This window comes from Leptonotus elevatus, chromosome 12 (assembly GCF_054856555.1).
Source record: "Leptonotus elevatus isolate MCC_2025b chromosome 12, RoL_Lele_1.0, whole genome shotgun sequence".
Classification (NCBI taxonomy): Eukaryota; Metazoa; Chordata; class Actinopteri; order Syngnathiformes; family Syngnathidae; genus Leptonotus; species Leptonotus elevatus.
Window position 1 is genome coordinate 3,584,979 of NC_141250.1, and position 11,651 is coordinate 3,596,629.

General features: G+C 43.3%; 1 protein-coding gene across 1 annotated transcript; it reads right to left on the reverse strand.

The window, feature by feature from the left end:
* Positions 1 to 842: 842 nt before the first annotated feature.
* Positions 843 to 8,038, reverse strand: tent5c (terminal nucleotidyltransferase 5C). Its single transcript, XM_086091940.1, has 2 exons — positions 7,778 to 8,038; positions 843 to 4,193 (listed from the first exon to the last, which is right to left on the reverse strand). Exon 2 carries the CDS (start codon positions 4,172 to 4,174, stop codon positions 3,020 to 3,022), a length of 1,155 nt encoding a protein of 384 aa, XP_085948066.1. The 5' UTR covers positions 4,175 to 4,193; positions 7,778 to 8,038; the 3' UTR covers positions 843 to 3,019.
* Between the last annotated feature and the right edge of the window lie 3,613 nt (positions 8,039 to 11,651).

Here is an 11,651-nt window from a genome sequence, read left to right on the forward strand (position 1 = left end):
CTCCCAAGTGGCAAGGTTGTGGTTGCATGAGTTTGAGCAGGACCGTGCTTGATGACCACAGACTAGTTAAGGACAGTGTTACCGTTTCCTGCTCTGTCTCCTGACTGTGGGCGGAAGACACAGGGGAGGATTTGCCTCCAGGGCCAGAGTCGCTTCCGGGGGGGTAACTCCCGTTGGACGTCACCAAAAAGGACACTTTATCTCCTGTCGCGCACCCTGGTCGTTCTCCACTCTCTCGTACCTTACACTTCACTCAATATTTGGCTGAAAGTGTGCACTTTACCAGGTTGGTTTGAGGAGTGACACAATGGGCCGTGAGGAAGAGACAGGGAGGATCTTTCTTCACTAAGGGGGCAAGGGAATGGAAATGGGTTCAAAATGACTGGTTGCGGTGGGTCCCGTGTGACCCGACGCACCTAGCACGGTGGTTTGCCCCAGCTGGCGCAGTGTTGCCAGCACATAACAGAAAGAGATGTCTTCAAGCGAGCTGTTGTATGTTGCATTTCTGAGAAACGTAACGTTTCGGACTAGGGATGTGACGATAACGGCAATATTGTGATATAAAACTGCCATAATATTGTCGTGTTATTTAAAGCACCATATCTGTTAAAAAAAAAAGTCAGGTTGATATCCATTTGTGCAGTTCTGCTTTTTTAATTTTTTTTAAATGCTGTTTAATTTTCACAAGGCACGGTTTGGCCCTTCTACATTTAAAATCCACACTAATGGTCAGATGAAGGTGAACGTAATATGCTTGTGAAGAGAGTCAATATGTGGAGGAACTTTCGTGCTTGTCACCTATATATATATATTTATATATATATAAAAAAAAAGGCAAAGGCTGCGTTCAATATATTTTATTCATCATTTCCTTTTCAAGCACATTTCCCGCTAAATGTGAACATTTCCAAGAAGGAAAAAAATGTCAAGTGAGGTCAAAGTGCTGACAAATGGGGGGGCACCCCCCCCCCCCCTCAAATGGTCGTCGTAGTTACCACGGCGACAAAAAGTTTTCTTCCAAAAATAAAGTTCAGTGTGACACATGTCAGGTATATGGCCACTAGCATTCACTCATACACACTGCTGCAAAAAAATACAACTCTTGAGAAAGTTCTCATGGCATAAGACCACTGACCCTCTGCCACCACAGTCGAGCGAGCTAAACAAGACTTTTTGTGGGCGCTACTTGCGCCTCGCACAGAGTACGCACAACAGACGTGGCAAAATTTAACACTGACGATTTTTACAGCAGAAAAACGAACAAATGAAAAGGCACTTCATCCTCACGTAGATTTATCCCTGACGGCCGAGTGACGGGCACACACCTTCATTCATCAGAGACAAACGGCGTAAACACAAACACAGGCCACGTGGTTTCTTTGCCCCGCCCCAGTTCTCTTGCCATTTAAATGGCCAAAAAGTCCAACGAGGAACAGCATAAACACCTGCCCGCAAACGCAAGCAACACAATGTGTCAACACACGATTGCCAAATACAAACGTGAAGCGTTTTGGGCATCACGACGTGCAAAACTCTAATCACAAGCGTGACCCGCCAAATGACAGAGTCCCTTGCATTAGACTGAGGGTGCTCAAAATAGATTCACCCTCCCAAAATTAAAAGTAAACCGAAAGGGAAAAAAACAAAAAAAAGGGGGCAAAAAGTGGGGTGGGGGAGTGTGGTAATCAATCCCTGAGCAACCGGCTCATTAGCTTATTTACTTTCCTTAAATGCCGAACGGGGCAAACATCCCTCAAGGGGAGCGCAGGAAGAATGTGAGGGGGGGAAATGGGAAGAGAGAAAAAAAAAAAAAAAAAAACTCCAAATACCCACCAGAATTTTTCTAAACGGGGGATTGCGCTAGCTGGCATAGCTTCATTTAAGGGGTCCTAATAGAAACGACAACTCATCTCTCCCGAGCGTCATAATTACATGAAATCAACTAAAATCTAAAAGCAAATTCAAAAAAACAACACTTTTGGTCCAGAGTGGGAGTGGGCACTGTCACTAGACACGAGGCATGTGAGCCAGCCGGAGGGGAGGGAGCGGCGGGCCACCCACACCCTCAACTCCAGATAAGAGGTGCTGCTGGTTATCTGGCGCAAACAGAGGCAAGCGATTCCGGGAAAAAGGCTGGGGGCCGCGTTGGGGCCCTTTACGTAATAAGCCAACAACAGTGCTGCTTTTCAATGCTAATAATAATAGCATGATGTCATCAAGCACACCTGGTATCTTTACCCACGTGACCCCACCCCCAACCCCTCCCTTGAAGACAGGGTGAGGATAATTTTAGAAGCAGGCTCTGGTTGCAGGGTGAACGTGGGGCCTCGCCACGTGCTTCTGCTTTTAAGGAAGACCAGCTGGAAGGGTCTGAAGCCACTCGTCGTCAGGAAGAAGACAAACGACAGAGAAATCAACTTGTGTGCGTTGTTGTCACAAAAATTTACATTTTGATGAGTTTGCTTGCCAGGCCTGTATATCGCGCGCCCTTCCCACAAGAACGCCCGCCAAGTCACACAGTCACATGACCAAAAACAATTCACTCTGAGCATATTAGAACTTTTTTTTTTTTTTTTACGCATGACAGGCACTTTTTTCCCTTCCTTAGTACACCTGTAATACTTTTCAAGTCCAAAATTAAATTAAAAGAAAATGGACTCCTCAGAACATACCAGAACCACCAACCCAATCTTTTTTCTTCTTTTTTTGGGCTAACTCGTTATTACACATTCCCGTAGATAGCATTTTCAAACATTTTTCCACACCTTTTCACTTTTATGTAATCCCAGGAAGGAAGAAAAAAAAATCCAAATTTAAGGCTTCATGTTCATAAGCAGCCCTTATTTGCCTTTTAAGGAACCTTTTCGTGGGGTGGTGGGCATCCAGCAAGAAAGAAAATTGGGAATAACACTTAAAAATATCACATTGATGCATCAGAAGAGAACAACGAGAAAGGCTTCCAAAAAAATTAAACGCTCCGTTCAGAGAATGCCGCGACCCCGCCCCCCGCACTCATCCGTCAGTTGCACGGCAGCCAGGTGGGAATGTTCTGGTTGGCCACGTAGTAGTTGCTGAAGTTGTGGTCGCGCACGTACGGCGCCGGCTGGTAGTAGCAGGTGACACAGGAGGCGTCGGGGATGGCGTTCTGCTCGGCGAGTACGCGGAAGGCCATGAGCGAGATGAGGTGCAGAGTCTGGCGCCGCTCGTGGCCCATCAGGCACACGGTGCTCTCGTTGACCACGTGGCGCAGGATCATGAGGTAATCGTACTTGCTGGACTCCTCGTCTACAAAGTGGCTGTGCAGGTACGCCTCCACCTTGCGCTGCTGCTCGCCGATGTCCGGGAAGTCGATGAAGAAGCGCGAGCACATGTAGCGCTCAAGGCCCTTGAACTCTTCCTCGCTGGCGGGCCGGAAGTCGCGCACCAGAAGGTTGCAGTACTTGAGCAGTCCGCCGCCGCGGATCTCCTCGGGCCGCTTGGTGGCGATGAGCTTGTCGCGCAGGTGGCCCAGTGCCGCGGCAAAGTCGCCGTACACGCTTTCGCCGCTCACCGCCGGGTGGCGCTCGGGCGACATAGACGCTCTACAGCCGTCCGCTGCGTAGAAGGCCAACACAGAGTCGAGGACAATCTGGAAGGAGTCTACGCTGAACTCGAACTGGCGGCGGATGTGGTCGACGAACTTGAGCTCCACGTTGCGGCCGTTGTTATTGGACAGCGAGATGAGGCTCCAGCGGTCCTGCTCAGTGGTGACCTTGACCAGCTTCTGCACGTACGCTTCCTTCAGCGTGGCCGCCGTGATCTTCTCCTTGTTGACGCCCTCGGGCAGGAAGTCCAGCAGGGTGCCTAGCACCACGTCGCGCACCAACTGGAAGTCCGACTCGTGCGGCAGGTCCACCCTGAAGATGACGTCCAGGTCCTTGTAGCTCCAGCCCAGGTCCCGCACCAGCACGTGGCTGGCCGCGGAGCCGTTGAGACGCACGTCCTTCACGCGGACGCCGCTCAGCGCCAGGCTGGAGCGCACCCGGGCCACGATGTCCTTCAGGCGCACCTCCAGCGTGGGGAAGTTGCCGCGGCCGTGGACCGGCACCACCTCGCTTAGGACCTCGTCCAGGCGACTCACTTGTTCCCACGACAGAACGCTGACGGTGGCACTTGCTGCCTCTGTGGTGGCCATCTTCTCACGGTTATTTCAACTGAGGATGAAGAGGAAACATGACGGTCACCTGATACCAGGGTTCGAATTGTTTGGCATTTTTCATTACAAGTACTTTTGATTTCTTTTTTGTTTTTTCAGTTCAGTTATGTCCATATCTCACTGAGCAGGGAAGACTTGAAAGGGTTTGCACACGTAGCAAAGGTTGCAAAAAGCTGCAGACATTTGCCAGATGTTCACAAACATTGAATTTTGAACAGGTTTTCTTTGTAACAAGAAAAACGTCTTTAGCTCATACTTCACTGAGAAGGTAGCGAATGTTTATTACTCGTCAGGGCTCGTTCAAGGTCATAAACGTTTGCCAGACGGTCATTTGATGTTGGCCAACAATTTAATGCTTTCTCGTGTTGCATGTTAAACATTTCCTTGCTACAGAAAAAAACAAACATGGTGAATGTCTAGCGAACAATTGCGACTTTGAACGAACCCTGATAAGAAATCAACATCTACTACCTTTGAAATAAGATGCAGCAAAATTTAAGTTGTCATCATGCTTTATGATTTTTCTTATACAAATTTACGATTTTTTTTTAGATTAAATTTGCATTTGACTTGCATAAAATGATTAATTATAATTACTATTTATTTCTTGATTGTCTTGACTATTATGACCAAAACATGCTGTGTCAGCATGGGAGACATTTACACATATGAAACCAAGCAAAAGTTTAATTACATTAGTTTAAAAAAATTAAATAATACAAATAGTAATTTCACTTTGTTTGATTATTATTGTGTTTACACAAATTAATTTACCTTTAGTACAGGCCTTCTCAAATAGTGGGGCAAGGCTGGGCAGGCTTTGTGCCATGTTAACGTGGGGGGATTAGGGGGGGCTATGAGGGAGCACATCCTTTTTATATTTGCCATGCAAGAAAAAAGTGCAATTGCACATCCACTAGGTGTCGCAGCAGTGGCACGCTTATTTATTAATTTTTTCAGGTAACTTAATGCACTTTGAATCTTTTTTGTTACAGACCAAAAATGTCATTCAATTTTTGTTGTTGTTCCAAGTTGATCTAGATTTTTGTTCTTTTGTTTACTATAATATTAATAAGGATACAAGGTTATGCAGATGTGTACTTTTAACAAGTTCTTAGACAAATGATACGAGTTCTAGTCGTGGCAGAGACTTGAGGGGGCAGAACATAATTGAAAATAACCCGTATGCATACTGGAATAATGATTATCTCATCTCAATTTCCTCACAAACTTGCCAAATGTGAAATGTGGGCTCATTTAGTCGGAACATTAACCATACATAATGCCATCATTCACGGGAGCATTTAAAGAGCAAGTCAACTTTTTTTTTGCTGATAAACTGTATGAACGGGTGTCTACATGACCTGGTCTTTATTGCGACATTATAGTGCATGTATGTGCATGTTTGTTGAAAGCTTGAACTTGGGGCACAAAAAAATTCCGAGAGGGGCCATCTTTAGGTTAAAGACATAATTTGGCAGATTTTCCTCTTTTTGGAGGAGCATGTCACAAAATCACATTGCACTTCAATTGTTAAGCCTTTCATTATACATCGTTGCTCGTATCGCTGTATAAACGTACATTATTTGTAGGGATAGACCGATTATCGGCCGGGCTAATTATCAGTGCTGATATTTGTGAAAATGCCAAAGCTGGTATCTAACTGAGCAATGAATGCTCGCAAACGTAGCTTAGTTTATTTCCTTTTTTCTAATCAGGAATTGTAAGATGTTCACAGACAGTTTCTACTTACATTTGAACATATACAGGCAATTTTTTACTGTCTGCGAAGATCTTTTGAAACATTTTACGAACCCTGACGAAAACCCCAAATTTGCTACATTTGCATGCAGTTGTGCCCTGCGATTGGCTGGCAACCAGTTCAGGGTGTACCCCGCCTACTGCCCGAAGCCAGCTGGGATAGGCTCCAGCAACCCCCGCGACCCTTGTGAGGACAAGCGGTACAGAAAATGGATGGATGGATGGATGGATGCATGCAGTTGTTGCTCAGTGAGATACAGAGGACTTTTCATTTATGGAATAATTTAAAATGTCTACTTTATAATAAAAATATATATAATTCAGACACTGGGAACTCCCTGCACTTTTTATTTAATTTTTATTTAAAATTAAGATATGTGGGTTTTTTTTGGGGGGGGGGGGTATTCACAGTAGAAAACCTGAGGGAACTAGTTTTTAATTTAGCTTAACACATGCTGATAACTCTGGAAGCTCCCTGCAATTTTTGTTAGAACTTTTAAACAAAACTGTCAATTCTTTATACGTTTAAGATTAAAATGAAAGTTTTTTTTACACCAATATCTTCTCTTTTACTGCAAATTAATATCGGCTTGAAATATTAGTTATTGGCCTCCTTGACTATTAATAATCGGTATCGGCTTTGGGGAAAAAAACATATCAGTCTATCACTAATTATTTGTAGTAAATTATCAAAACAAATAGCTGTATCACCAAAAATAATTTAATTTAATTTAACCTAACAATTTCTCATTGCAAACAGCAAACTAATGTGCCGTGCCAAAGTGGTTAGGAAACAGTGTCCTCAGGCTCATGACGTTTACTGAGCCAAGACAGCCATGCTACATTCCAAAAATGTTACAAACACCACCATACAAAACTAAGATCTTATCCCAATTTAATTAAAAAGTAACCGTGAGAAATCATGACCCGTTTAATTAAACACAAAATAAATACTTGCAGTGAGCCACGTCTTATTCTTTTGAATGAAACCATTTAGCACCTACAATGAGATCCAACTTTTGTGTATACATTGTGCAGTTTTTAAATGAGTCTTTAGAATGTCTAAACTTCTTCATAGAAATAATTTGCTCCCATGTACAATTTTCAACGTTATGAAATCATCTCTAAGCATCAGCACGTGAATTAAAATAATAAAAAAAAATTAAATTTTTTTTTAATATATATATATATATATATAATAAAAAGGAGTTTCAGATGCGTTTGAATGGGAGCCAATGAGATCAGAGTAAATCGAATGTGTAAGTAGTGTTCGGCTATGTTTGATTTGCCTCATGTAACAGCATCCCGCGCGCGCGCGCGCGCACACGCACACACCGCGAGGCTTCCAGAACAGCTCAAGCGCTCGGTCCATTATGCCACTTTTCCAGAGTCTTCCTTAAAAACACACGTGCATGTGCACGTTCACGTACACGTACACGTACACACACAACCGCATCCAAAATTAACCAGCCGGCGTAGAGTGAAAAAAGTACATTCGGAGTCGTAAAAAGCTTTGGGCCACCCTCCGCAAAAATAAGGGTTTAAAACGACAAAACGGGGACGCCAACTAGCTGGGTAGCAGGTTAGCTAGTTATAGAGCTAGCGAGTTAGTTGGCAAGTTAGCTCGCCCATATGGCGACGTACGAAACCGGACGTTTAACACAGCTGTTTATCATCAGTCCAGTAGACAGCGGAATGAAACGTTACATTCGCGTTTTGCGTTCAAAACATATGTTGGTCATCGCGAGTCATTTTTGTGTTCATTTAGCCCGACTGAATCGAACTTTCGAGATTCTCTTATGAGATGGGAGAAATACATACGTTTCCAAAAGAGTTCCCGCAGTCATTCAGAATGTGTGGGGAGGTGTAATAGGAGGCAGAAGATGTTGCATTTCCTTCGTGCAAACGCAGAAGCCAGCATTAGTCCACGCGGGCTGTGACACCGACACGCGTCGAGCCTCAAAAAGTTCGCTCTGAAAAAGCGTCCTCCCTGCAGTTGGAAGTGTAGCGGTTTTATACAACCGTGGCACGACAGCGAGGAGCAGACGAACATCCGCGTCATGACAGAGTCCCACACTGGCTTCATTGTTGTCTGTGTGTGTGTGTGTGTGTGTGTGTGCGTGTGTGTGTGTGTGTGTGTTTTAGGTTCTCGAATTTAAAATATAACTTTAAAAGATAACTTGAACAAGGTATAAGATTAAATAACAGATTTCTTACAACGTGGTTGTAGCGCTCTGTTTGTTTATATTAATGCGCCCTAAATGAGTCCGCTGATTGGTCGTCCGTGTTTTGCGTTGCCAGGCGACCAGAGCAGAAGTTCCAACTTACCTTCGACTGCTCTAATTTATTTTAAAATGTCGTTTTATTATTGACAGTTGTTGGCTATTGAGCGAAGTTATCTTGCCCATCTGATTAATAATATATATAAACAAGTTTATGGTAACCAAAATAAAAGTTTTTGTCATCACTGCATTATTAATTGTGCTAAAAATAGTAACATAACCCACAATCCCATTAGGTCGTCAATTTTGAAAGGCTACATTTACTGAGAATCCTATGTTCACAAAAGCGCTGGCCATTTCACATGTAATCATTTAAAAGTAGTCAGAGGAAATTTAAAGTATCACCAAAATCAGGACGATAGGAAAAGTCATTAAACAATAAGGCTTTTATTTTGCTACAAGGAGAAATCCACGGTGAAGAGTAGCAGATCGACAAGTCTGAGTGGAGTAACAATCATGACATTTTACCAGCAATTTCATAAGAAATTATCTGATTGTTTAAATAAAAAATAAAAAAAACTTCAAATGTATGTATTATTTTTTTATTTAAAAAAATATTCGTCTTTTTTTTACCCAGCCCCTTTTACACCTTGAAGGATTTTCAGAACTACAAGACTCAAGAAGGATGTGACCGGTTTGTTTGAGGATAATTCCTGACACTGCATAAACAAAGTAGACAGACACGATTATCAATGGGAGAGTGGGAAAATGCTGTCGTTATTGTGGGGCAGCTAACTGGTTGGTTGAAGAAACAGTCAGCATGACTGATTCTGAAGGCTGTGGGCTAGGTTAAGGTTTCAAATTAGGGTTAGAGTTTCAAATTAACATTTGACACCAGGGGTTGTACATCAGGTTTCCAAGGTTTCTAGTCAGGATTCGTTCAAATTAGGTTTCTAAAACAGGGTTAGGATTATAAAACAAAGGGTGTAATTTCAACCCAAGGTTAGAATTTGAAATTAGGGTTTCAAAATTAGGTTTTAAACCTAATTGTTAGTTGCGACCCAAGCCATGGTTAGTATTTCAAACTACGGTTATGATTTGAAATGAAGATTTCAAGCCAGGGTCAGAGTCCTTAAATTGTAGTTTAAAGCTAGGTTTTCAAACCAAGGGTTTCTAGATCAGTCCTTCGGTCTCAAGACAGAGTTAGTATTGCAAATTAGAGTGCCAAGATGGGTTAGGATTTCAAGACAGGATTAGGGTTTTAAGGGTTAGGGTACCACACAAGTTAGTGGAGTTCGCCCAGGATTTCTTTCACGTACCGAGGCGCTGTTTCTCAGACACCGGCTTCTTTGGCAAGAATCTCCTGCAACTCCCTCTGAAGTCTTTCAGCACAGGATACAGGCAGGAGAAGACTCGCCTCGTCATCGAGTTGGGATAGTCCAGAGACGAAGCTGTGAAGAGCGCAGCGGTGACCGTCCGCACTGGGAGGAAGTGGAGGGCCTAGGAGGAAGTGGACCAAGCAATCTCCAGGCTGCAACACAAGGAGATCTTGAGGGTGGGTCATCAGTCCGACTCCTTCGCGCTGTTGGAATGACCGGAGCAAGCCTGAAGAGGGCAATCAAGGAGCTGACTGAAGAGGCTGAGAAAACGAGTTTCTGGATGTGGCTATGAGAATGGACTATAGTTGGGGCTCAACACCCCAATGAGGTCAGTTGCAAGGAGTGGCGTGGGGAGACGTCCCCACAGACCCCCCCCCCCCCCCAGAGAGATGGTCAGCGGGCGAAACATTAGTGAACAGTGGCACCAGCTGACGACCCTGCAGCTGACCTCAAAGTACACTGGAGGAGGTGCGACAGGCAGCGATGCCAAGCAGCTACACCTGTACTATTCAAATCAAACCACGATAATGGTAGCAAATTAAGGTTTCAAGACAGCTTTAAGGTTTCAAACAAGGGCAAGAGCTTAAAATGAGTTGAAACAGGATTGGGGTTTAAAGTCTGGGTTAGTATTCTTTTTTTAATATGCATCAGATAAGATAGTAATATGATAAAACAGATTGAACAAGATTACATTCGAGTTGTTGGCTGTGGTTGAAAATATTTCTTCTTGATATTTGTTTGATGTTAAAATGGACGCTGGTCCTGTTGGCCGTCATTCATGATGTCATGGCGAGGTCAAGATACAACATGTAACTCCACTGTGTGTGGCTGTGTGATGTGTACGTCAATACGAGTCACACTGAAAGAACATCCTGCTCTTGCTAATGGTAACATGAAACTAGCAGTGGAAGTGTGTGAGTGTGTGTGAGGGGGGTGGTTCGTCAGCAGAAGAGGAAGCTAACGGGCAGCATGGGAAATCCCTTCCGATGTAGTGAAGGTCGATTGACTATATCTTTAATGTTGCGCTAATGCCATAAAAACACTCAGTGGCTATTCAAACGACATTGTTTCCAACTAAAACAAAATAACACAACATTTAGTCGACATTAAGAGTTGAAGCCCATTTTTTTAGTAGGCCGGCCAGATAACACATTTTAGTACATTCGATGGTTCGATACCAACTGACTATCATATCAGCAAATGGATTATAATGATTAAATGCATGTTAGCTTTCAGCATCAGATGACACATTTTCAAAATAAATACACCAGTAGCCATGATTTTGAACAAGAAAAGTTAGCTCAGTGGTTAGCGCAATTCCACCACAGAATACCTGGGTTCAAACCCCGCTTGGACTGCATTTTAGTACATTTGATGGTTCGATATCAACTGGCTATCATATCAAGAAATGGATTATAATTTCACTGAAATGATTTAAGCACATGCATTAAAATTTTAGCATTCAGCTTTTCAGCATTCCCATGCAAATTCTGCAGAAATTGTACTTTGTCTAGTTAATATTGCGTTTGTGGAATATGAGTTAAGTAGCAAAATCCACCCATTTTTATCCATCTTAGCCACGGACTTACAATGGATGGACTGTCAATGTCACTTACTCCCAGTGAAACCACCGGCGGCCATCTTTCATTGCCAATCACCCAAGGCTAACTTGAATACATTGATTATCCTGTGGCCTTTTCATGTTATTTTCTGCCTCTACGATGAAAATTACATTGTGTATGACAGGGGTGCTCAAGTTTGGTCCTCAAGAGCCCCTATCCAGCCTGTTTTCCATGTTTCTCTCCACTAACACAACTGATTCATGATTAGGATCGTTATCAGGCTTCTGCATAGCTTGTTGATTACTTGATCATTAGAATCAGCTGTGCTGCAGGAGGGAAACATGGAAAACAGGTTGGATAGGAGCTCTCGAGGACCGAACTTGAGCACCCCTGGTGTATGACATATTGTTATACCAATAAGTCTGGGAGAAGCACTACTCAAAGAATCGCCTGCATAAGTGAAAGTCAAGCCCAACAGCAATAAATTAATTTGAGGATGTCCCCTAAACTGAACCCATTTAACACAAAAATT

Coding starts and splice junctions, on each gene's coding strand:
- tent5c (XM_086091940.1), bottom strand. CDS start 4,174: ATGGCCACCACAGAGGCAGCAAGTGCCACCGTCAGCGTTCTGTCGTGG.